General features: G+C 42.3%; 1 protein-coding gene across 2 annotated transcripts in view; it reads left to right on the forward strand.

The window, feature by feature from the left end:
* The first annotated feature begins 669 nt into the window (after window positions 1-669).
* Window positions 670-27,664, forward strand: part of nr5a2 (nuclear receptor subfamily 5 group A member 2) — a 158,201-nt gene continuing 131,206 nt past the window's right edge. Inside the window, exon 1 of one of the 2 annotated variants that reach the window (XM_008115022.3) lies at window positions 670-988. In XM_008115022.3, coding sequence (XP_008113229.2) covers window positions 925-988 — 64 coding nt within the window. In that variant the 5' untranslated portion in view covers window positions 670-924. Of the gene's footprint in view, window positions 989-19,673; window positions 20,049-27,664 lie in introns of those variants that run through there. The other variant, XM_008115020.3, reaches the window with a different exon arrangement.

A 27,664-nucleotide genomic window follows, 5' to 3' on the forward strand; every position in this document is an offset into this window, starting at 1 on the left:
CATTATTTTCCCAGGATAATCATATCTGTCTATGCAATAAAAGACTTAAGCTATTGAAGAAAAGAATAGTTTACACTTTTAACTGGTGACTATTGGACAAACAAGCTGGGGTTAGTCTTCTGTCTAATGAATAGGTGCAATAAAATGTTTGTGTCAGACAGAAAATCACCACGGGCTTGCCCCATGGTAATGCAATGGGATATAGAACAATAAATCTTTTGGCAGTCCTGGTTTAAGGGATGACGGTTTGCTTGCTCTGCCTTCCCGAGCTATTTGCAGAAGCCCAAAGAGCTCACCGTTGTTGTCCACTCTGTAAAGAGATGATGACATCAAGAGGCCAGGTCACAAACATGAGTTTATAGGTGTTACCCTTTACTTTGCAACATGGGGAGGGGAGGGATAACTTCAGTATGATCTTCCGCCCCCCTCCCCAACAAGTTTACAGCCTTCCCTCTTTTTCTTTCTCTGCTCCATAGCACTTCTTCAGCCTAGAGTTAATCATTTCTCTGTCCTTATCAGTCAGGAGTCCTTATCTCTCTCTCTTTTTTTTTCTTTTTGCTGTCATTTTATAACAGGGTCTTCTTATCAACTCGGATGGAATCATGTGACCAGGCCAAGCCTATCCCAGCTCCCGATTCTTCTGATTAGAGACCATCGTGAAATGCTATGGCTGGTTTACCGAGGGTCACTAATGCTGGAAAGGGGACAGAGTCCATTGAAAGAGAGCCCTGTTACTTTCTGAATTGTTGAATGTGTGTGTGCGCGCACTCACACACACATGCTGTTGATGGACTACTCCCTGACTTTCACTGAAGGTTACTGTAGCCTCTATCCCAAGGCCAGAGAAGTTTACAAGCCTCACCTTTTGCTGCGCTCAATGCTGTATTCCTGTAACCCAAGGGCACTATATATTCCCGCTTAATTATGTCTTCTGCTTCGGATACCAGCAACACGCCGGAACCTATAAAACATGGGCTTCTTCCAGGTGGTAAGTAAGAACTTTTTTCTTACCCTTTGGATAATGATGCCTCCTTGAATCAAAGCTGAGCCATGTCATACTAAAATCACACTTCACAATAATTATGTCATCTATGCTTTGAAAGTAAATACACGTATATATATATAAATTATAAGCAAATTGAAAATCACAAAGAAAAAGACACTAGCGGAATTTTCTACATGTCATAGATTTATTAACATCAGGATGTAAGCCATATGAAGTACTTTGAAGTTCCGTTTCTTTAAATTATGTGTTTATATCTCTTTCATTGAGTAAGCAAGACTTTAAAGTATCCTGAGACTAAATTATGCCTATCAAGAGAATTGCAAAATGCTGATCTAAAAAACAGACACTTTTAATTATGACATTTGTGTAAAATCGTCTAATGCATTTTCAATAGTGTAGTAATAAACTGAAACGTAGGTCCTTTCTACACAGCTGTATAAAATCCATGTTGGACTGGATTATATGGCAATGTGGACTCAGATAACCTAATTCAAAGCAGATATTGTGGATTATCTGCCTTGATATTCTGGGGGCTTTACCAGACAGGCCCTCTATTCCAGGATCTGATCCCATGTTTTCTGCTTTAAGATGGATTATATGAGTCCACGCTGCCAGATAATCTGCGATAAACAGAAAACATGTGATCAGTTCCTGGGATACAGGGCCTGTCTGGAAGGGCCCTGCGTTATATGGCTGTGTGGAAGGGCCCTTGGATTATCATTTGGAAAAGGTTGAGCAACAAAATCCGAAAGGTCAATATATTTGTGCGATTGGGTGATCTTTTAAAACTCAATCAAGGTCAAATATGCATTTCTTCAGATGCTATTAATAATAAAGCATTTATTTCAGATGGCGAAATATGAAGTGGGAATTAAAAAACTAGAACAAGGCATTGCCATAGGATTTTAGTCCATTTCATAATATCCAACATATTGATCTGTTGTTTAAGCCATTTGTTGTATCTCTGCTGCTTTTTGTCCCACTATAAGGGCTATTTCGCTACCACATATTGCTTCCCCACTTTAACACTTTATCTACTGAAATTTCTCAATGCTGACATTTTCAGAACAAATCAATACTGGACATTGGATAAATTCAGATTAACACATACACAGAGACACTCTGTCCATTAGAATGAAGATTTGCTTGTGCTCTTGGCTTAATAACATGTGGCTATCAGTTAGGTTTGCTTCCCTTACCAAAAAACAGACACACATTTTAAAATATTTTTAAGCCTGGGGGGGGACCCTTATCTTTATTGTCATCAAGGGTAAAACCGTTGAGAATTTTTCTATTTGTTAATCACTGTGTTATGTATGACTTTATTAAAAACTCAAAAAGTAACAAAAAGTGGCATGTTAGAAGATCTTTCGATGTAAGTTTGCAATACTAAATGAATTCACCACTCAATGAACACTTACTTCTATGATCATATGTATAAGACTATGTTGTTAGTTTCTACCCTACAGCAAGGAAACTTGTGGGGTTTTTTTAATGCAATCTTATCTTGCAAATCTAGAAACACTTACTCAGATGTAAGCTCCACTGGACACCATAAGACTTATGCCTCCATAAATGTAAACCTAATGGTCCTTTTAAAAGCATTAAAAACTTCAGTGTGCTTCTTACAGAAGAAAAACCAAGGGGTGTGTGCGTACTTGTTTAGTACAATACATACACACCCAAATCAAAGAGAAAACTGGCTCCTAAAATTAAAAACAAAATCCTCACCTCAAGAACAAATCTTAGCTGGAGGATTTTACAGAGAACCGGATTCCTTTACGTTCTCCTATAGCAGGGGTTCCCAATTTTTTTTTGACCAGGGACAACTTTGAACAGGGAACACTCTCCAACATTAGTATCAAAAGGGTTACGAATCAGTTTTGGTTAACTTTAGATTTGGTTTGGTTATTCGGGGTGCTGATTCAGAAAACTGCATTGGATAGACCACATCAGCTCTAGTTTCTGATACAGAATATATGCCATCCAGTAGTCACCATCTGCTCACCCACAGAAAACCATGTTTAAGAATCTAGAGCTGATGTGGTCTATACAATGCAATTTTCTGAATCAACACTCCAAATAATCCCAGGAACAGGCCTAAAAATGAAGACACCAAGGTGCCTCCGCTTCCAGGTGCCAAATGGAACGTCTCCGCTTAGGGGAAGAATGAGGAGGAGAAGCAGCAGTCAGGAGGCTTGTTGTTGTGCCTTTTGTGGATAGTTAGCCTCTCCCCTCCTGACATCCCCATTGACTCAGTTTTGTGAGATCAGTCACTCTCATTGCAATGGTGTAATAATAGTGAGGCCACAGAGCATATTTTAGTTCTTGGCGACCACTGGTGATCCATGGACTACAGGTTGGGAACCACTGTCCTACAAGGTTTGATCCACAATGCTTTTAAATTTAATTTCTAGCACTAACTACTCTTCAAAACAACACACTATTTTCAACTATTTTCACTTTCATGTGGAGCTCTGAAGCAATCTCTATGAAAATAACAGAGCTGCCATTATTTTTGCCTTCCTGTGTTCTCATGAAAATAAGAAATTGTACTTTCCCCTCTTACTCAAACTTTATTGCTAGCAGCATAGCAATTGGAATGAAACTCATAAAATTTAGTACATTGTCTTTATGTAGATGTGCAACTCAGTCCTGGGCCTGCTTATTCAGACTAAAGAGCTGGATGAGTATGCTTACACTCATGCTGCACAGAAATTTTGCAAAAAGAAAAAAACACCACAACCATATGTAGCAGGGGTCCCAAAACTAAGTCCCGCAGCCAGATGTGGCTCTCCAAAGCCATTTGTATTGTTTTTTCATGTGATTTTTTGCACTACAAATAAGATTTGTGCAGTGTGCATAGGAATTTGTTCATATCTTTTTCAAATAGTCCGGCCCCTCGACAGTCGGACGGACCGCGAACCGGCCCTCAGCTTAAAAAGTTAGAGGATTCCTCGTCTAAGGAGACTGTGGGATGCAGAATTTACATATGCAAAAATGAGCAAGCAACGGTGTTGATTGTACACAGTCCAAATATGCACACTTTCAAATGCTCTGTGCAAAGTCTCGGTGACATTTCTCTTGGTAGTTATAATGTGTGTCTCCATCTCTAACAGCAAATAGCTATGGCATAGAATCCGCTTATGTATGTTTAAATACAAAGCAATAGCCAGAGTGAGGCACCTGTTTCAAGTAACTGATATTGTGTGTTATGATTAATTAGTGTGTAGTGGTTATATATAAAATGGGAATTAAAATTTTTGTGTATTGAAAAAGTGCCCTGGTCATTCATAGTCCTGCTCAGGTCTTGAAAGCAGGGGTTATTGATTTCCTTGAGTAAGTCTATCCATCTGGATTGAGATCTTCCTCTTTCCCTACTACTTTCTACCTTACCAAGGCATATTTTTGCTTCCTTTCTGTGCCAGACTTTCTTTTCTCATTGCAGTAACTTTTGACTTCAGTTGAGCATTTAAAAAGGCATCTAAAGAAAAAGAGGCACCATAAGAGGAAATATGCAAAACAAAAATCTGATCATCAGAAGAAAACTTTCATACAAACTTACACAGACAATACACTACATCAAGCAAAGATGGAAATGATATCTCAATGTCAGATATACGCCTGTAATAATGTCAGACCTTGGACTTTATCTCATGAAGGTGGCAAACCGCATTGTGCCACCACATTGTGTGGATCCCATTGCTAGTCTACCACACCTCCCCACAATAAACTCATTATCTGATATTGACGGGAAAACCTGTCAATACAGATTGCACCATCTTCCCATCACTTATCTGCTGCAATGGGCCCGTTCCACTTTCGTGCAAACATGCTAGCACTGGGGTGACATCAGGGGGAGGATATTACTATACAGTGTTCCCTCACTTATCGCGGGGGTTAGGTTCCAGAACCACTCCCAGTAAGTGAAAATCCGCGAAGTAGGGACACTATATACCCTGTTTCCCTGAAAATAAGACATCCCCAGAAAATAAGACTTAGTAGAGGTTTTGCTGAATTGCTAAATATAAGGCCTCCCTCGAAAGTAAGACCTAGTAAAGTTTTTGTTTGGAAGCATGCCCACCGAACAGAACACCAGAGCATGCAGGATTGGTAAATGTACATACCATAGATTGTTGTACATGGAAATAAAGGTAGTAACAAGAAATAATAATAATAATATGATAATACATTTATTCTTGTATCCCACCTCCATCTCCCAAAAGGGACTCAGGGCAGCTTACACAGGGACAAGCCCAACAACAACATAAATGTACATACAAACATAAATTTAAAACAGTAATTTTAAAACAGTATAGCAATAAAATATAATATAGAAATTCTTGAAAGGATTCACAGTTTGGTTATGCTGTTTTGTGATGACAACTACTGTACAGTAGATAATAAATTTTCATTTTTAAAAATTCAACCATAAATGTGAATTCTTCTTTGTGGAAAAATAAGACATCCCCTGAAAATAACACCTAGCGCATCTTTGGGAGCAAAAATTAATATAAGAGACTGTCTTATTTTCGGGGAATCAGGGTATTTATACATTATTTTAGTAGTTATACGCTATTATAAGTCTTTATCAAACAATCGTGTGTTGATAAATCGCCTCCTTCTCCTCTCAATGCCGCTTGGGCTCCTTTTCTCTCCAGCTTCTCCTTCCTCCCTTCCTTAGGTTGTAAATTGTAATTTTTTTATGATTAATAATATATTATTTTAGAATTTTAGAGTTTATTGAAAAACCACAAAAAGCAATCTGCAAAGTAGTGAGGAAACACTGTAATCATTTTTCAGCTTTATAAAATGTGTTTCAATATCACAGGGTCTTAGATCTGTTTAATTATGTTGTCATGATTTTGTTGCACAATACCTCCTGTAGGTTTTTAACTTGGAAACCATCTGATTCACTTTTAAACAAACAAGATGAATCTCAGCCCCAGTTCTCAGAATGTTATTTGATTTGTTTGCTGAGTCAATGTAGAGGTGGATCCAGTAAGCATATTGTTTGCCCTCAGGAAACGAGCTATCCCTACTGTTAGGCAAAGTGAGGCAGTGATATGGGACAGCTAGTTTGGAGACATGAAAAGGCAACTAATTGTTTTTCATTTAATATCTCATTGTTATAGTCTTGCTTCCATGCATCTGTGATTTACTGCCTCAGATGCTAAAAAAATACCTAATGATACTGAAATCTTAGGCATTTTGGTGTTGGGAGAAAACACATATGCTTGCACACCAATACCTTGAGCCACAACCCTCTATATCAGTAACCTTGTTGTTGGATGTTCTAACTTTTTCCTACAATTCCTTGTTTATATCCCAGGACGGTATAATTTTTATCTAATCAATCAGAAGCCTTTGAGGTTCTTGTCTCAGTTTCAGTGCTCAGGATAAACCATAGCAGATCATATATCAACCCTGCATTTTTGGATTTTATCACACTACATTGTTATAGCATTATCATTCCATTTTAACTGCCATGGAAACTCTCTGTGGCATGGAAAGGTTTGCAGTTTAATGAGGACCAAGATTTCTAAATGCCCCTCCCTAAACTGTAAATCTCAGCATTCCATAAAATGTTGCCATGGTAGTTAAAGTAGAATAATAGCCCTATAACAGTGTAGCATGATAACGCCCTTTGTTTACTTGTTATTTCAATGCTAGTTGAGGTGACAACTAAACTGAGGGCAAGTGTCCTCAAACTGCTATATTTGCAAATATGTGTGTGTTATAAAATATCTGAAAAGGCAGATTTGCTGTTGACATATTAAAAGCTGGTTTTGTTTCTTTTATTTTCCATGCAAGACCAGGGTTTATGTGTCTCAGTTCCTGCTGCCATTACTCTGAAGTTGGGAGCTGGGTCAAAGCTTTGACACAATGTGCCATTAATATTTTCCATTAGAAGACAATTCCAAAGCTGGCCCGTGACATTCTGAGTCTTGAGGCAAAGATCAAGAACTGGAGCATGCTAGCACCTGAATCTTATTTCAGGATTGGCAGTGTCTTCTAATAAAGTGCTTCTTAGGCCCCTTCTACACTGCCATATAAAATCCACATTATCTGTTTTGAACTGGATTATATGGCAGTGTAGACTCATAATCCAGTTCAAAGCAAATAATGTGGATTTTCTGCTTTGATAATCTGGATTATATGGCAATGTAGAAGGGGCCTTAAGATAACTGACGTAGGAAATCAACAATTCCCCCTTCCCCAATATTCAAGAACTGGCACATTTTGTTGTATAGAATAACTAGAACAAGATAACCACCATGAAGGGCTGGGTGAAGGCATTTTGCTGGATCAAATTGACTCCAGCCCCTTCCACACAGCTGAATAAAATCTCACATATTCTGCTTTGAACTGGACTATATGGCAGTGTGGACTCAGCTAACCCAGTTCAAAGCAGATATTGTGGGATTTTCTGCCTTGATATTCTGAGTTATATGGCTGTGTGGAAGGGCCCTTTAACTTCTGGTGACCCTTATGCATGAGATACTTCCAAGGCTCCTTCTAGACTGCCTTATAATCCAGATTATCAAAGCAAATAATCCACATAACCCACTTTGAACTGGATTAAATGAGTCTGCACTGCTACATAATCCAGTTCAAATGAAATAATCTGGATTTTATATGGCCACGTAGAAAGGGCCCAAGAGTCATTCATAGTCCTGCTCATGTCTTGAAAACTGGGGGCAATGATTTCCTTGATTAAATCTATCCATCTGAATTGAGATCTTCCTCTTTTCTTACTGCTTTCTACTTTTCCAAGGCAAGTTTTTTCTTCCTTTCTCTGCAAGACTGTCTTTTCTAATGAGTCAGCTCTTTGCGTGATACGTCCAAAGAATGACAGTCTCAATTTAGTCATCTTGGCTTCTAGGGAGAGTTCAAATACCTACTTATTTTCTATCAACTTTCTTCACTGCCCAGCTTTCACAACCACAGATAGAAGTAGGCAAATACTGGTATCCACTGACTTCAACCATTTTTTTCTTTTCTTGGACTGGCAGCCAAGTGCTTCAAAGCTGGTCTCTGTCCATGGACCACAATTGCTCTGCTGCTCCTGAGGACACAATAGAAACATAGGGGACATAAAGCAATGTGTATGATAGTCACAGCTACACCATCCAACCATTGCTCTTGATACCCTAGAACAGTGCTTCTCAACCTGTGGGTCCCCAGGTGTTTTGGCCTACAACTCCCAGAAATCCCAGCCAGTTTACCAGCTGTTAGGATTTCTGGGAGTTGAAGGCCAAAACATCTAGGGACCCATAGGTTGAGAACCACTGCTGTAAAGCATCTGGAGAGTTGTACTTTACCCATCCTAACTTAATTACTTAGCCCAGCGGTCTATTACCTATTAACTTGGGGTCTCTCTGGACCAAATTGGTACTGCCTTCCAACATAGAAATCTTATTCTCTTTGGTCATCTCTATGCTTGTTTGTGAGGGACGGCTGGTGAAGAGACAACAACAGGAAAAAAGACAGAAGGCAGGGATAGGAGGATCCAAGAACTGGTCAGCGGACACTTCCCAGGGTGTGGACTTTAGCAAGTGCTATTCCATGACACTTTTAATACCTTTCCCACCTGATGGAGAGAAATCTCTCTGAATTTCTTTTTGTACACTTAATCTCTTGGTTCTGTAAAAATCCTGTACAGTGGCCCCACAGCAGTGAGAAAGGATGTTGCAATTCTCCAGCAGTCAACCAAAGTTCTGAAGCTATTTTTTAAAGGGGTCCCAATAAAATCACTTTCTGGACTATATTTCTTTCCCTCACCCCTTATAAAAACACAAGCTTCCTGATACTATAAAGTTTAGGAGTTTGGTATGTTTGACAAAAGGGGTGAACAAGGGTAGTAACTTGAAAAACTGGCCGAGCTAGGAATTGAGAATAGGGCACCTGTCACTCCCCAGCTGTGAAATTCTGCAGTTTGTATAAGCTTTTATTGCCCTTGCCTAATACTGAAACATCAGTCAGTACAGAAAGCTCTCAACATCACAGATTAGAAATGCTACTCTTTTTTGTTGACTGTTGCTCCGAGAATCCTCCCCTTGAGCAATTCTATGAGTCATTGCTTCAAAAAAGTGAGTTTTCAAAGCACCAACCTATTCAACAAGCAATAGAGGAGAACTACAACTACAAGGAATTTATATTGTAAGCTTCTTGGGAGAGGGACCTGCCTTATATTTGTTTGCTTCAAATTGCATTCCTTTTCTTTCTCCCCAAATAAATTCAACTTTGACTTAAAGAGAAATTTTAGACTGGGCCGGTGAATCATGAGAACATAATAACTCAATATTTACCTTAGCTAATATTTGTAATATTTGCATTATTACAATGAAACCAACAATTATATTAATAATATATAATGATTATATATACAGTAGAGTCTCACTTGTCCAACATAAATGGGCTGACAGAACGTTGGATTAGCGAAAATGTTGGATAATAAGGAGAAATTAAGGAAAAGCCTATTAAACGTCAAATTACATTATGATTTTACAAATTATGCACCAAAACATCATGTTTTACAACAAATTGACAGAAAAAGCAGTTCAATACACTGTAAACTTATGTAGTAATTATTGTATTTATAAATTTGGCACCAAAACATCACAATGTATTGAAAACATTGACTACAAAAACACTGGCTACTAACAAATTGACTAGAAATAGAGATAAAATCGCATAAAATGAAGTTACAATAACAACATTGTCGGGAATTAAATGTGTAAAAAGTTCAGTCCTTGATGCCTAGAGAAACAGCTGTGGATCCAGGTGGGAGGCAGACTGCATTGGATAATCCAGAACATTGGATAAGTGAATATTGGATAAGTGAGACTCTACTATATATTGATATATAACAATATAATGATTATATTATTATATAATTATATTATATTATTACAATGGAACCAACAATTAGTCATGGGATTGATGTTAGTTGGCAGGCCACTTGAAAGCACATGTGCAGAGAGAAATGGAGAATGAGCTGCATTTTAACTCCCTGTGAGACCTATGGCATAAATAGCATATTAATATAGAGTGGATTATACCAGTTTGCTACAATAACCAAATCCCTGCTTCAAACTTTGCCCAAAGTCATCAGCACACTATATAGCTTAAGCCTTTTGTCCTAAGTCACACTTTCCCCATATGCCATGTATCAACCGTAATACAAACCTATCTTGCATTATTGTCATATGGAATGCTGCATTCTCCAATCCCTTGACCTGAGAGTCCTCAGATATTTTGGCTTTCAACTCCCAGAAATCCTAACAGCTGGTAAACTGGCTGGGATTTCTGAAGTTGTAGGACAAAACACTTGAGGACCCACAGGTTGAGAACCACTGTTTTAAATAATGTATACAAGGTCATAAACCCTATCCCCAAAGAGATCAGCACAATGGACAGCTCCTTAACATGAACCCACCCAGCCACCATTATGGTCAATCACATCAAATCCAATAGATCCTGGTTGTAATCATACACTTATTTGGAATGAAGTTCTACTGAAATCAATGAGACAGACTTCCGAAAGACAATTCATAAGATTGCAGTGTTCATCCCAATTAATCTTCATATTTGGCAATAAATCCCATTAAAATCAAAGAAGCATGTAGCCCAATCCAACACTCCTGCTTCTTAGGGAATACTCCACTGTGTATGTGTGCCTTAAAGGCTCCTTCTGCACTGCTATACAATCCAGATTATCAAAGCAAAGAATCCATATTATCTGTTTTGAACTGGATTTTGAGTCTTTGCTGCCATATAATCAATTTCAAAGCAAATAATCTGGATTTTATGTAGAATCATAGAGTTGGAAGAGACCTCATAATAACAATAATAATAATAATAATAATAATAATAATAATAATAATAATAATAATAGATTTTTGTATCCCGCCATCACACCCCAAAGGGAGTTGGGTCAGCTAACATAAGGCCAGGCCCAAAAGAAGACAAAGTGTAAACAAGTTAAAACAGAACAAAATCCAGTCAGACCCCCTGCCAAGAAGCAGGAAAATCACATTCAAAACACCCCCAACAGATGGCCATCCAGCCTCTGCTTAAAAGGCTCCAAAAAAAAGGAGTCTCTACCACACTTTGGGGCAGAAAGTTCCACTGCTGAACAGCTCTCACGGTTAGGAAGTTCTTCCTAATGTTCAGATGGAATCTCCTTTCCTGTACTATATGGCAGTGTAGAATGGGTCAAAATCACCTGTTGACTTATAGCAATCCTATGAATTTCATAACTGTTTTTTAGATAAGGAATATTCAGAGATGGTTCCTTTTTCTGAGATATAGCCCAAATAACCTTATCTTGCTGGCTGTCTCCCATCCAAGTACTAACTAGAGCTGGCCCTGCTTAGCGCTCAAAATCAGAAAAGATTTGTGTCTTTAGGGAATGTTAGGATTTAGGGACATTTCACACAGTCATATAACCCAGAATATCAAGGCAGACAATCCACAATATTTGCTTTGAACTGCATTATCTGAGTGCACACTGCCATATAATCCAGGTAAATATGGATTTTATGCAGCTGTGTGGAAGGGGCCTCAGATATAAATTAGTGGTAGGATGGAGATGGAGACTAAGGGCCCTTGCACACAGCCATATAACCCAGAATATCAAGGCAGAAAATCCCACAATATCTGCTTTGAACTGGGTTATCTGAGTCCACACTGCCATATAACTCAATTCAAAGCAGAAAATGTAGGATTTTGTTCAGCTGTGAGGAAAGAGCCTAGGAAACATCCTTTGAATAAAAAATATTGCCCCAGGACATATAGAGTATATGTTCTCTTTATGTTCAGCAGCAGCTACTCTCTGAATCATAGGGATTGATACTCTGCCTTCAGCATAGCCTGAAGGGAACTAGTTACAAATAATTTATTGTGATGGCCTTTCACAGTCACTGAGGCCTCTTCTACATTGCCAAATAAAATCCACATTACCTGTTTTGAACTGGATTATGTGGCAGTGTAGACTCAGGGCTCTTCCACACAGTCATATAACCCAAAATATCAAGGCAGATAATCCACAATATCTGCTTTGAACTGAGCTATCTGATTCCACACTGCCATATAATCCAGTTCAATGTAGATTTTCTACAGCTGTGTGGAAGGGGCCTCAGTTTGAAACAGATCGTGTGGATAATCTGCTTAGATAATCTAGATTATATGGCAGTGTGGAAGTGGTCTCAGGGCCCTTCCATAAAGCGATATAACCCAGGATATCAAGGCAGATAATCCACAATACAGTAGAGTCTCACTTATCCAACATAAACGCCCGGCAGAACATTGGATAAGTAAAAGTGTTGGATAATAAGGAGGGATTAAGGAAAAGTCTATTAAACATCAAATTACATTATGATTTTACAAATTAAGCACCAAAAGGTAATGTTTTACAACAAATAGACAGAAAAAGCAGTTCAATATACAGTAACATAAATACGAACTTAGCACCAAAATATCGCAATGTATTGAAAACATTTACAAAAACATTGTCTACAAAAACACCAACTGCATTGGATAATACAGAATGTTGGATAAGTGGAAGTTGGATAAGTGAGACTCTACTGGATCTGCTTTGAACTGGGCTATGTGAGGCCCCTTCCACACAGCTGAATAAAATCCCACATTATCTGCTTTGAACTGGGATACATGGCAGTGTGGACATAGATATTCCTTTTCAAAGCAGATATTGTGGGTTATTCTGCCTTGATATCCTGAGTTATAGGGCTGTGTGGAAGGGTCCTGAGTCTACACTGCAACATAACCCAGTTCAAAGCAGATAAAGTAGGATTTTATACAGCTGTGTGTAAGGGCCCTTCCAAACAGCCCTATAACCCAGAATATCAAGGCAGAAAAGCCCACAATATCTGCTTTGAACTGGAATATATGGCAGTGTGGACTCAGGACCCTTACACACAGCCCTATATCCCAGAATGTCAAGGCAGAAAATCCCACAATATCTGCTTTGAACTGGAATATATGGCAGTGTGGACTCAGGACCCTTAAACACAGCCCTATATCCCAGAATATCAAGGCAGAAAATCCCACAATATCTGCTTTGAACTGGAATGTATGGCAGAGTGGACTCAGATAACCTAGTTCAAAGCAGACATTGTGGGATTTTTTGCCTTGATATTCTGGGATATAGGGCTGTGTTTAAGGGTCCTGAGTCCACACTGCCATATATTCCAGTTCAAAGCAGATATTGTGGGATTTTCTGCCTTGATATTCTGGGATATAGGGCTGTGTGGAAGGGTCCTGAGTCCACACTGCCATATATTCCAGTTCAAAGCAGATATTGTGGGATTTTCTGCCTTGATATTCTGGGATATAGAGCTGTGTTTAAGGGTCCTGAGTCCACACTGCCATATATTCCAGTTCAAAGCAGACATTGTGGGATTTTCTGCCTTGACATTCTGGGATATAGAGCTGTGTTTAAGGGTCCTGAGTCCACACTGTCATGTATTCCAGTTCAAAGCAGATACTGTGGGATTTTCTGCCTTGACATTCTGGGATATAGAGCTGTGTGGAAGGGCCCGAAGGAACCTCAGACATCAGTGACATCAGCAAAGGAAGGATAACTTCACTCCTTTTGCAATGTAACTGCCTGGATTTCTTAGCACAGTCCAGTTTTAACTAATAGTAGACATGAGGTGAAGCAATCTAATATTTACAGGGATCGGAAATGATCGATGCATTTATTTGGCAACTTCGGTTGTACTCAGTTGTTGTAACTTTCCAACCATTATTCTTGGGGAGGGTTTTCCTGAGACATGTGTCCCATCCGTATCCGGTTTTGGCTCCGAGATCAGACAAGAGAAAGCCTGCCAAAAAAGCGATGTCGCTTTGAGCCAACCACCAGGGCAAAGAAAAGAAGCCCCAAGGCTCTAACCACCTGAAGGCAAGAGCAGTGAATCAATATCTTTGTTTCCAAGCGCCTTGTAAATAAATACCAGCCTTTTCACGCCGCACGTTTGGCGCGGTTAGGTTCCGCTGCAGATAGTTTTGAAACGGGCTTTCCCCAGATGTTTCCAGGCGAAGAGGTAGAAATATAATCCCTTCATTCCTATTCTGAGAAAGAGAGAGAGGTGTGATTGTCTGTATTCATGTCCATCGGTGCAGATTTTCCTATTTCCGCAACACCGAGCGCTTTATTTGCCATTCTATGGAATGCTGGGATTTGTAGTTTGGCGAGGCCTCTGCACCCTTTGGCGCGAAAGGCTCCAACGCTTGTAAAACTACAGCTCCCAGCATTCCATAGCGGTTCAAGTTGTGACAAACTACATTCATTCTACAAAGTAGATGCATAGATTACACTGTGTCTATGTAATAACACGATTTTTTGTTCCTGGGTTATAAATGTCATTTCCTAATTGGTTCTATCATAAAAACATGGAAAATGTATATTCGACCGCAAAAACTTTGTTTCTGCGGGACATTTTGCGGCACAATTTGCTTTAGTTTTTCAATGAATCTCTCCTGGAATCTCACCCAATTCCACATAGTTTGTGGCAGCCACACAAACGAAGTTTCTGGAGAGGAACAACTACTTTCAAAGTCAGTCTCGCACAGTGAAACAGGAAATAACACTTGCAAACCAGGAACAGAAAATGTTTCTAATGTTGTTACATAGTGTTGTTATTATTGCACTCAAAAGGAAACCATCTTCAGTACGTTGGACTCCCAAGGATGGCCGACTCTCTTGCATCAGGTTTTGAACCAAATCAAAGCGGATTTTCTCCTTTCCTTTTTGGGAATATTTCAAAGGAAAGAGTTTGAGGGACTTCTGGAACTTCTCTTTAGGATTCAGAGTCCCAATATGAACAATGCTGGGGAATTAAGGAAGTTGTAGCTCCCCAGATCTGGAAGGTCAGAGTTTGACAAGCCACTGCCCTAGATTGCTGTGAGTTTTCCGGGCTTTATGGCCATGTTCCAGAAGCATTCTCTCCTGACGTTTCTCCCACATATATGGCAGGCAACCCCAGAAGTTGTGAGGTTTGGAAACTAAGCAAGTGAGGTTTATATATCTGTGGAAGGTCCAGGGTGGGGGAAAGAACATTTGTTTGTTGGAGGCAAGTGTGAATGTGGCAATTAATCTCTTTGATTAGCATTGAATAGCCTTGCAGCTTTAAAGCCTGTCTGATTCCTGCCTGGGGGGAATCCTTTGTTGGGATGTGTTAGCTGGCCCTGATTGTTTTTTGTCTGGAATTTCCCTGTTTTCAGAGTGTTGTTCTTTATTTACTGTCCTGATTTTAGGGTATTTTAATACTGGTAACCAGATTTTGTTCATTTTCCATTTTTTTCCTTTCTGTTGAAATTGTCTATAAGGTAAAGGTAAAGGTATTCCTCTAGTCGTGTCGGACTCTGAGGGTTGGTGCTCATCTCCATTTCTAAGCCAAAGAGCCGGCGTTGTCCATAGACACCTCCAAGGTCATGTGGCCGGCATATGCTTGTGGATTTCAATGACTTCTCTGTGTAGTCAATGCTAATCAAGGTGATGAATTGCCACATTCACACTTGCCTCAGACAGACAAGAGTTCTTTCTCCCGCCCTGAACATTCCACAGATATATAAACCCCACTTGTCTAATTTCCAACAAACCTCACAACCTCTGAGGATGCCTGCCATAGGTGTGAGAATGGTTCTGGAATAATGGTCATACAGCCCGGAAGGCGCACAGCAACCCAGTGATTTCGGCCATGAAAGCCTTCGACAACACATTGCCCTAGAGTGCAAGAAGAAGCAAGAAACAGGCAAGAGCAGTGGGAGGAATAACAAGCTCACCTATCGTGAGCACTGAATCACTTCCAGGTTTTATTGAGAAATTATTGAGATCTCAAGAATGTCATGGCTTTCTTAGGCGAGGAATATGAGGAGGTGCTTTGGCCAGGTCCTTCCTCTACATAGCTTCCAAGATCAGAGGAAAATATGATCATAGTCGCCTCAAGGCGAAATGACTTGGAGGCATATGGTAGCAAGAAGAAGTCTGGGTGAAGTGGACCTCAATTCACCGGATGCCAGCGATATTATGCCTATAGAGCAAGGAGCGGGACGAGAAGAAAAAACTTTCCAGAGGGAATGGGGTAGAGCTGTCACTTTTTGGCTCATTTAATTAACTAAGGGCCCTTCCATACCGCCATATAATCCAGGCAGAAAATCCCACAAGACCTGCTTTGAACTCGGTTGAGTCCACACTGCCATATATTCCAGTTCAAAGCTGAAAATGTGGATTTTTTTTTATCTGTGTGGAAGGGGCCTTAGTGGCAGCTCGCCCCTCCTTTCACCCCCATTTCTGAGAAGGAAGGAAGAGGGAGAGAAAGAGGAAGTAAAGTCGGAAGGAAGGAGGGAAGAGGGAAGGAAAGAAGAGGGGAGGAAGTGGGGAAAGGAAGGAAGGAAAGAAGGTGAGAGGAAGGGGGGAAAGAAAGAAGAGCGTCGGAAGGAAAGAGGAAAGGGGGGGAAGGAAGCGGAAGTGAAGGGACAGGAAGGAAGGAAGGAAGGAAGGAAGGAAGGAAGGAAGGAAGGAAGGAAGGAAGGAAGGGAGGAAGGAAGGGAGGAAGGAAAGGGAGGAGGGAAGGAAGGAGTAAGGGAAGGAAGGAGTAAGGGAAGGAGGAAAGAGGGTGGGAGGGAAGAAAGAAAAGAAGAAAAGCAAAGAAAAAGGAAGGAAAGAAAAGAGGGGGAAGGGAAGAAGGAAGAGGGAGAGAAGGAAAGAAGGTAGGAACGGAAAAAGGAAGAAGGAGAGAGGGAGGAAAGGACGGAAAGAACGAAGGAAGGAAGGAAGAGAGGGAAGGAAGGAAAGAAGGAAGGAAAGAACGAAAGAGGGAAGGGGGAAGAGAGCGGAAGGGAAGGAGAGAAGAAAGGACAGAAGAAAAGAAAGAAGTAAAAGAAGGAAGGAAGGAAGGAAGGAAGGAAGGAAGGAAGGAAGGAAGGAAGGAAGGAAGGAAGGAAGGAAAGAGGGAGGGAGGGAACAGGGGAGGGAGAGAAGAGAAGAAAGGAAAGGAAAGAAATAAGGAAGGGAGAAAACGGAAAGTGTAAAAAGGAGGGACGGAAGGAAGAAAAGAAGGAAGGAACGAAAGAGGGAGGGAAGGAAGGAGAGAAGAAAGAAAGGTAAGGAGAAAAAGGAAAAAATTGAGAGAAGGAAGGAAGGGAAGAAGTGAAGAGGGAGAGAGGGCGGGATGTGTTCTATTGGAAGCATAAAGTTTTATTTCTCCCTTAACAAAATAGAGATCGGGGCTGGGATTATTTTGGTAAAGTATTATTGTGGAAGAATCCTCCCTGGCAGTGACTGTAGTCCACCCCTTCTCTTAAACGGCCCCCTCCCCTTTCTTCGAGCCTTCCTCAGTATCTGACTTCTTGATATTTAGAGGGGCGTTTGCGAAAACCGCTCTCCTCTTTTATTCTAAATCTCTCTTTCGAAAAAGTCCGAAACCTTTGAAATTTTAACTAACGAAGGGCACTTTTGGGAAAGAAGGATGGAAAGCGGGGAGGCAACCGCCCTTCTTTCCAAACGACGCTGGAAGTCGGTTCTGATCGCAGTGCGTTAAGACTTTGGCGATGTCTTTATGTCTCTCTTTTTTTAAAAAAGCACGGAATCTATTGCCTGATCACTTAAAAGACAAATATTGCTAATTTATTTGAAAGAGTTCCCATCAAGGAGGGAGTTGATCTTGAGTTAGCGAGCTGCTTGAAGCGACAATCTCTCCTTGATGTTTAGGCAGGTTTGTGTTTGTTTGTGAGATGACAAAAAGTGCCACTTTCCTTTTGCTTTCAGGCTTGAAACCTATAGAAAATCAACTTCTTTTTTTCCCCTACCTCGAACTTACCCTGTTTGTTAGTTAAACCTCTCCGGGTGCTTGTTGTAGTTGGCATCAACACTGTGGCATGAGTGTAGTTTGACATCACTTGATGGAATGTGACATGTTTACATGTTCCCTCCCCTGCTTCCGGCGGAGTCCCTCTAGCCCCGCCCCCATCCTCTGCGCGTGCACGTCTCCAAAGGCCCGCACAGAACATGGCCAGAGCGCGCGCGCAGCCTCCTCCTCCGCGCTGAAGGTACGTCTATCTCAACCGTGGAATAAATATGCACTTGGACATTACACTATGTGACACAATTTGTGTTCCTGGGTTATAAATGTCACTTCCTAATTGGCTCTATCATACAAACATGGGGAAAGCTGATTAAACTGCCCAAACTTTGTGTTTTGCGGGACATCCTGTAGCACCTTTTGCTCTAGTTTTTCAATGAATCTCTCCTCGACGCTCAACTAATTCAACATACTTTGTGGCAGCCACAAAAACAAAGTTTCTGGAGTATAATGGCTACTTTCAAAGTCAAGACCACACAATGAAACAGGAAATAGCACTTTCAAATCAGAAACAGAATAATTTTTGGTCAAATTTTGTCCCATAGTGAATTCAGGACTTTGGGGAGGTCCTAGCAGTCTTGGGCAGAGAAGGCCTTGTGAAACTACAACTCCCAGGACTCCATCAAAGTGAGCCAGGGCACTGGTTCATGCATATATACATGTATAGAGGCGTGTTTCACTGTTTTTATGAACATGTAAATTGAAAAAATTAAAAATATGGTATTCATTCTAAAGCGTAGATTAGGTTTCTTGGATTTGTAGAAGGGCGGATACGATAAAAGCATCGTGATAATATAGGTCCCATTCATGAAGCGGCACCACTTCCACTCGGTGCAATGCAATAGACTCAGTGCAATGAAATAGACTCAATGCAATGCCATGCACTCAATGCATTGCAATAGACTCGATGCAATGCAATGCACTCAATGCAATGTAATGCATTTAATGTAATGCAATACTTAATGCAATGCAATATACTCAATGCAATGCACTCAATGCAATGCAATAGACTCAATGCAATGCAATGCACTCAGTGCAATGTAATGCATTCAATGTAAAGCAATACTTAATGCAATGCAATACACTCAATGCAATGCACTCAGTGCAATGCAATAGACTCAATGCAATGCAATGCACTCAATGCAATGTAATGCACTCAATGTAAAGCAATACTCAATGCAATGCAATGCAATGCAATGCAATTCATTTCTGTATGGTATCAAAAGCGAATTGAGAATAGTTATGATGTATTTTTTAAAAACACAAAGTTAAAAACTTGGCATTACACTAAATGTCCTTTGACCCAATGCGATGCAATGCAGTGAAGTCCTGGGAGTCGTCCTTTGGTGAGGCAAGCAGCCCTCTTGGGCCAGAGAAGGCTCCAGACCTTGGGATAAATGACAACTCTCAGGCTGCCATTGCATCGAGCCATTGATGCATTGATTCTGAAGACACTCGAGGAGACACTGCGTCCGTTTGCTTTGGCTTGGAGTCGGAAAAAAGAAGGACCAGAGTCATCTTGCGAGCCTATTGGATGGAAGCCGAGGCTCCAAAGAAGGGGAATCCTGCGGTTGAAGGGATGTTAAGCCACACTCCTTCTCCTTTAGACACTTTCCCATTCAGGCGGAGAAGAGGCGGCTGAGCCCAGAAGGAGGGTAGTGGGATTCCCTCTTCTTCTTCCTCCTCTGGATCAACTTGGGTCCGGTTCCGCCACCTGACGGGGCATGCAAAGGAGGGGCAAGACTTGGTCGGGCTGCCTCCTGATTGGCTAGCGAGGAAGTGACATCCCCCCTCCCTCTTGTCTTCTATCCCCCCGCTTTCCAGTTAGACACCAGCGCTTCCAATCCCTCGCGCGGCCCACCCCGTAGTAAGAGAAGGGAAGGCGTGACACAACCAGGCAGCGGGCGATCGCCTCCGGGCTGAGGCTTGGCTTCCTCCTCTCTCTTCCCGGAGAGAGAGAGAGAGGGAGGGAGGGAGAGCGGCGGAGAGGCACCTCCTGAGCTCGGCCGCCCCCTCTTCCTCCCCTGGCGCTCCCATCCCGACCCTCCCGCCCGCCGCCCGCCTTGTCATGCTGCCCAAAGTGGAGACGGAAGCCCTGGGACTGGCCCGAGCGAATGGGGAGCTACGCGGGCAGAGGCCGGACAACATGCAAGGTAAGCCGAGGCCGAGAAAGGGGAAGAAAGGGGAAAGAAAGCGGGCTTGGTTGGCAGAGCCAGGCTCCGTCCCTCTGGGTAGGAAGAGGAAGGGAGCCTGCTTTCTCGCTTGCTCCTTTCCTAGAAAGTTTCCCCCTTTTTTTGCAAACGGCAGGGACTTTCTTCTTTCCAGAGGAACCCGACGGAGTTCCTACATCTATCTTTCTCTTCTCAACTGCCATATAATCAGTTCAAAGTAGATAATCTAATGTCGTATGGCAGTGTAGAAGAAGGCTCAATCCCCCCTCTCTCTCACACACACACACACATAACATCTCTTTCAGGACCCTTCCACACAGCCATATAACCCAGAATGTCAAGGCAGAAAATCCCACAATATCTGCTTTGAACTGGGTTATCTGAGTCCACACTGCCATATAACCCAGTTCAAAGCAGAAAATGTAGGATTTTATACAGCCTTGTGGGAAAAGCCTCAATCTCTCTCTCTTTCCCTCTCTCAATCTCTCTCTCTCTCCCTCCCTGTCTTTCTCTCTTTCAATCTCTCTCTCTCTCAGGGCCCTTCCATACAGCCATATAACCTAGAATTTCAAGGCAGAAAATCCCACAATATCTTCTTCTGGGTTATCTGAGTCCACACTGCCATATATCTCATTTTAAAGCAGAAAATGTGGGATTTCATTCAGCTGTCTCTTTCTGTCTCTCTCGCTCTTAGTCTCTCTTCCTGCTTTTCTCTTTCTCAATCTCTCTTTCTGTCTTTCTCTCAAACTTTCTCTCTCTTTCTGTCTCTCTCTCAATCTCTCTCTAGTCCAGCCTCTCTCTCTCTCTCTCTTTCTGTATCTCTCTCTCTCTCTCCCTATCTTTCTCTCAATCTCTCTCATCATGTTTCTCTCTCTCAATCTCTCTTTCTGTCTCTCTTCTTATCTTTCTCTCAATCTCTCTCTTTCTGTCTCTTTTCTTATCTTTCTCTCAATCTCTCTCTCATCAAGTCTCTCTCTCTCTCTCTCTCTCTCTCTCTCTCTCTCTCTCTCTCTCTCTCTCTTGCCGGATCTCTCTTTTCCTTCCTTGCTCTCAATCTCCCTCAGGCCCTTTCCACACTGCCCCTATATCCCAGGATCTGATCCCAGAATATCTTCTTATCCCAAATTATCTGGCAGTGGAGACTTACATAATCCGGTTAAAATCAGATAATCTGGGATCAAATACTGGGGGTATAGGGCAGTATACAAGGGGCTTCAGGACCCTTTCACACAGCCATATAACCCAGAATACCAAGACAGAATAACCCACAATAGCTGCATTGAACTGGGTTATCTGAATCCACACTGCCATATATTCCAGTTCAAAGCAGATAATGTGCAATTTTATTTAGCTGTGTGGAAGGGACCTCAGTCTCTCCCTTTCTCATCATGTCTTTTTCTCTCTTCTTTCTCTTTCAATCTCTCTCTCTTAACCTCCCTCCCCTTCTCTCTCAATCTCTCTCCTAATGTCTTTCTTAATCTCTCTTTCAGTCTCTTTCTCTTAAATCCCCTCATTCTCTCTCAGGCCCCTTCCACATAGCTGTATACAATCCACATTGAACTGGATTGTATGGCAGTGTGGACTCAGATAATCCAGTTCAAGGCAGATTATCCACCTAGACACTCTGGGTTATATGGCTATGTGGAAGGACCCTCAAACTGGATATATACTCCTCTATATCCTAGGATTTGATCCCACGTTATTTGCTTTGAACTGAATTGAGTCTACAGTGCCAGATAATGCGGAAATAATCTGGGATCAGATCCAGGGATACAAGGCAGTGTGGATCCATCCTCAGGGCCTTTCCATGCAGCCATATAACCCAGAAAATCAAGGCAGAAAATCCCACAATATCTGCTTTGAGCTGAACTATATGGCAGTGTGGACTCAGGACCCTTAAACACAGCCCTATATTCCAGAATATCAAGGCCACATTATCTGAGTATAGACTTACAGTTCAAAGCAGATATTGTGGGATTTTCTGCCTTGATATTCTGGGATATAGGGCTGTGTGGAAGGGCCCTCAGTCTCTCTCTCATCTCTCTCTCTCTCTCTCTCTCTCTCTTGCAATCTCTTTCTCAATCGTTCAATCTCTCCCATTTAACCCCTCCTTCACTCTCAATCTCTCTTTCTCACAATGTCTTTCTCAATCTCTTCCTTTCTCTCTTTAAGGCCCTTTCCAGACAGCTGAATAAAATCCCACATTACCTGCTTTGAACTGGGATATATGGCAGTGTGTACTCCGATATTCCAGTTTAAAGCAGATATTGTGGGTTATTCTGCCTCGATATTCTGGGTTATATGGTTGTGTAGAAGGGTCCTCAGTCTCTCTTCCTCCTAATGTATTTCTCTTTCAATCTCTCCCTTTCAATTTCTCTCATCTTTCTCTGTCTTTTGCAACCTTTTCTCAATCTCTTTTTCTCTCACACACTTGATCACCGGGCCCTTCCACACAGCCCTATACCCCAGAATATCAATCCCACATTATCTGCTTTGAACTGGAATATATGGCAGTGTGGACTCAGATAATCCAATTCAAAGCAGATATTGTGGGATTTTCTGCCTTGATATTCTGGGATATAGGGCTGTGTTTAAGGGTCCTGAGTCCACACTGCCATATATTCCAGTTCGAAGCAGATACTGTGGGATTTTCTGCCTTGATATTCTGAGATATAGGGCTGTTTAAGGGTCCTGAGTCCACACTGCCATATATTCCAGTTCAAAGCAGATATTGTGGGATTTTCTGCCTTGATATTCTGGGATATAGGGCTGTGTTTAAGGGTCCTGAGTCCACACTGCCATATATTCCAGTTCAAAGCAGATATTGTGGGATTTTCTGCCTTGATATTCTGGGATATAGGGCTGTGTTTAAGGGTCCTGAGTCCACACTGCCATATATTCCAGTTCAAAGCAGATATTGTGGGATTTTCTGCCTTGATATTCTGGGATATAGGGCTGTGTGTAAGGGTCCTGAGTTCACACTGCCATATATTCCAGTTCAAAGCAGATATTGTGGGATTTTCTGCCTTGACATTCTGGGATATAGGGCTGTGTTTAAGGGTCCTGAGTCCACACTGCCATATATTCCAGTTCAAAGCAGATATTGTGGGATTTTCTGCCTTGACATTCTGGGATATAGGGCTGTGTGAAAGGGTCCTGAGTCCACACTGCCATATATTCCAGTTCAAAGCAGATATTGTGGGATTTTCTTCCTTGATATTCTGGGATATAGGGCTGTGTGGAAAGGTCCTGAGTCCACACTGCCATATATTCCAGTTCAAAGCAGATATTGTGGGATTTTCTTCCTTGATATTCTGGGATATAGGGCTGTGTGTAAGGGTCCTGAGTCCACACTGCCATATATTCCAGTTCAAAGCAGATATTGTGGGATTTTCTGCCTTGATATTCTGGGATATAGGGCTGTGTGTAAGGGTCCTGAGTCCACACTGCCATATATTCCAGTTCAAAGCAGATATTGTGGGATTATCTACCTTGATATTCTGGGATATAGGGCTGTGAGGAAGGGTCCTGAGTCCACACTGCCATATATTCCAGTTCGAAGCAGATATTATGGGATTTTCTGCCTTGATATTCTGGGATATAGGGCTGTGTTTAAGGGTCCTGCGTCCACACTGCCATATATTCCAGTTCAAAGCAGATATTGTGGGATTTTCTGCCTTGATATTCTGGGATATAGGGCTGTGTGTAAGGGTCCTGAGTCCACACTGCCATATATTCCAGTTCAAAGCAGATATTGTGGGATTTTCTGCCTTGATATTCTGGGATATAGGGCTGTGTGTAAGGGTCCTGAGTCCACACTGCCATATATTCCAGTTCGAAGCAGATATTATGGGATTTTCTGCCTTGATATTCTGGGATATAGGGCTGTGTTTAAGGGTCCTGCGTCCACACTGCCATATATTCCAGTTCAAAGAAAATATTGTGAGATTTTCTGCCTTGGGATATAGGGCTGTGTGGAAGGCCCTCCTCTCCCTTTCACACAAAGTTGTGGGACTCTTGTCTTTGATTCGGAGGCGAATTTCGCTTCCGAAACCCTTCGAGCGCCGAATTGGGAACCAGACTCGTTCGCCAAAGTTTCCCGCCTCTTTCGCGGGACTTCTTTCCGGCGTCGCTCCGTTACGGACAAAAGCAAGGGACGTTTAAGAACAGGTCCGTGTCTAAAACAGAACTCTTCATCAAAGTGGCATGACAAATTGTACTTTTTCCCCCTTCCCCGCCGTCTTGGGGACTGAGACCGAAAACAAGAGTCATTCCCGTTAGGGGAAGAACTGGAAACAAGTCCTTCAGAAAAAAGAAATTGTAAACTGAAAGCCAAGGAGCGCGCGTTGGGTGGCTGCTTCGGTTTTCAAACGAGAGAGAAGAGAGCTTAGAAGGGACAACACTTGGCCGTAGAAGGGCCCGATTCCCGCCAAAAGTGGGACGTTGGAGCAGGGACAGCCCTGAGGGGAATGAATGGGCGAATGAATGCCTTTTTGAAACGCTCTGATTGCTCCGGCTCAATATTATGGGATGCTGGGCTTTCTAGTTTGGTGCTTATGAGAAACTCTACGAAATGCATGGGAATCGCCCAATAGGACCGGCGCTTTAAAAGTTCCCACTCAAACACCGTAAGGAATTTATTCATTGTGACAAAATTTGGGGAAAAAATGAATCCTGTTGCTGCTTTAAAAGTGTTATTTGCTGTTTAATTGTGCGGTGCTTACTTTGAAAGTCGTTGTTACGCTCCGGAAACTTTGTGGCTGCCACAAACTCTGTTGAATTGGTTGAGGCTGGAGGAGAGATTCATTGAAAACTAGAGCAAAAGGTGCCGCAGGATGTCCCGCAAAAAAACAAAGTTTGGGCACTTTTCCCGTGTTTTCATGACAGAACCAATTAGGAAATGACATTTATAGCCCAGGAACAAAAATCGTGTGACATAGTATAGTGTAACATAGTATAATGTCACAAGCCCTTGCTTTGTAAACCCTATTTTTTTTAAACTATAAGGCAGGAGCCTCCGATGGCCTAGGGGATAAAAGCCTTGTGACTTGAAGGTTGGGTTGCTGACCTGAAGGCTGCCAGGTTCGAATCCCACCCGGGGAGAGCGCGGATGAGCTCCCTCTGTCAGCTCCAGCTCCATGCGGGGACATGAGAGAAGCCTTCCACGAGGATGGTAAAACATCAAAACATCCGGGCGTCCCCTGGGCAACGTCCTTGCAGATGGCCAATTCTCTCACTCCAGAAGCAACTCCGGTTGCTCCTGACACGAAAAAAATACCTCTAAGGCCCCTTCCACACAGCTGAATAGAATCCCACATTAAACAGCTTTGAACTGGAATATATGGATGGCAGTGTGGACTTAGATAACTCAGTTCACAGCAGATATTGTGGGATTTTCTGATATTCCGGGTTATACGACTGTGTGGAAGGGCCTTAAAGCCATATAATCCAGATTGTCATAATAGATCATTGACATGATCTGATTTGAACTAGATTATATGAGTCTACACTGCCATATAATCCGCTTCAAAGCACATAATTTTCAGATTTTATATGACCGTGTAAAAAGGTAAAAGTAAAGGCTTCCCCAAGTCCAGTCGTGTCCGACTCTGGGGATTGGTACTCATCTCCATTTCTAAGCCGAAGAACCGGCGTTGTCCGTAGACACCTCCAAGGTCATGTGGCTGGCATGACTTCATGGAGTGCTGTTACCTTCCCCGCCGGAGTGGTACCTATTGATCTACTCACATTTGCACGTTTTCGATCTGCTAGGTTGGCAGAAGCTGTGGCTAACAGCGGGCGCTCACCCCGCTCCTCAAATTCGAACCTGTGACCTTTTGGTCCGCAAGTTCAGCAGCTCAGCGCTTTAACACACTGCGCCACCGGAGGCTCCAATATGACAGTGCAGAAGGGCTTAAGTCTGCCCCTATAGAAGATACTGAACATTTCCACTTCCTATATTGCATTGTTCATATTGGTTAAGGCTTCTGGGAGGAGCCCCCGGTGGTGCAATGGGTTAAATCCTTGTGCCGGCAGGACTGCTGACCGAAACCGGGGAACATGACAGAAGCCTCCCACAAGGATGGTAAAACATCAAAACATCCGTGCGTCCCCTGGGCAACGTCCTTGCAGACGGCCAATTCTCTCACACCAGAAACGACTTGCAGTTTCTCAAGTCGCTCCTGACACGGGGGGAAGAAAAAGTCTTCTGGGAGCTGAAGTCTGAAAGGAGGCGTCTTGAAGGCTTAGTGTGGAGAGTCAGTATGAAGAGCAAGGCTGGAATCCTTTTGGAAACTCAGTTTGGGGGCTTCTTTGGCGAAAACCTGCCAATGTGAGTAGATCAATAGGTACCGCTCCGGCGGGAAGGTAACGGCGCTCCGTGCAGTCATGCCGGCCACCTTGGAGGTGTCTACGGACAACGCCGGCTCTTCGGCTTAGAAATGGAGATGAGCACCAACCCCCAGAGTCAGACATGACTGGACTTAACGTCAGGGGAAACCTTTACCTTGGCGAAGTCACACTCTCTCAGCCTCAGGGGAAGGCAAGGGACGCATCTTGGGGACAAAACCGAGGGTTGAGTCAGAGAAGGACTCGGGGCCCTTCCACACAGCTATATATTCTATCAAGGCAGAAAATCCCACAATATCTACTTTGAACTGAGTTATCTGAGCCCACACTGCCACATATTCCAGTTCAAAGCAGATAATGTGGGGTTTCATTCAGCTGTGTGGAAGGGGCCTCGAAGGCAGGCAAGGACAAGTCCTGGACACGTGTACAATTGGACCCCCAATAGCTCCCATGATCATCAACAGGAAAATCAAACTTCCCCAGGCTGTGAGGAGGGGGCAGTGTCGCTCAGAATGGAGGATCCCTCTGCCTAGAAAAGTGTCTTTTCCTCTCCTCCTCGATCAGCTGACAGGAGGAGTAAAGGAGAGTCATCCCAGCTTCTGCAGCCTCCCATCCTGAAATAATAATTTCCTCTCTTTGGAAACACGGGTTTCCTTTCTCCTTCCCAAAGCAAGCCTTCGTATTTGGAGCTGGGCTGCTTGTCCAAAGTCTCAGGTAGCTTCTTGGGGTGTCGGGAAAAGCGGGGTGATTTTGGGGGGAGGGAGACAGTGTTTTTCTTGCTTATATTTTAGACATCCTCCCTCTCTCCTCATCCTTTCCTTTCCTCCCGAGCATAGGAATCTCTCGCCTTTATCCGTTATTATTATTATTATTATTATTATTATTATTATTATTATTATTATTATTATTAACCTTTCTTCCGCGAAAGCCCTGCCTGGGAAAAAAAAGGCAAGGGGAGAGGGGGAAATAAATAACCCCAAAGCAAGCCGCCTCATTCATATTTGCTGGAGTTTGGGAAGGAATACAACATTCCCATCGCCAAAAGCCCAATCTGCAAGACTATCTGGAAATAGTGACAGGAAAAAAACGACAAATCTAGGGGCTATTATAGGTAGAAATTATTATTTTTTAAAGTAAGTTGAAGGTTGCTTTTCGTGTCCAACTCTTTGCAAGTTTGGGAAAAAATAAGGTTCAAACTGAGCTGTACTTTGGGAAAGTTTTAATTCATTGCAGGGTCTTGGAATTCTTTC

The sequence above is a fragment of the Anolis carolinensis genome, chromosome 4, assembly GCF_035594765.1.
Source record: "Anolis carolinensis isolate JA03-04 chromosome 4, rAnoCar3.1.pri, whole genome shotgun sequence".
Taxonomy (NCBI): domain Eukaryota; kingdom Metazoa; phylum Chordata; class Lepidosauria; order Squamata; family Dactyloidae; genus Anolis; species Anolis carolinensis.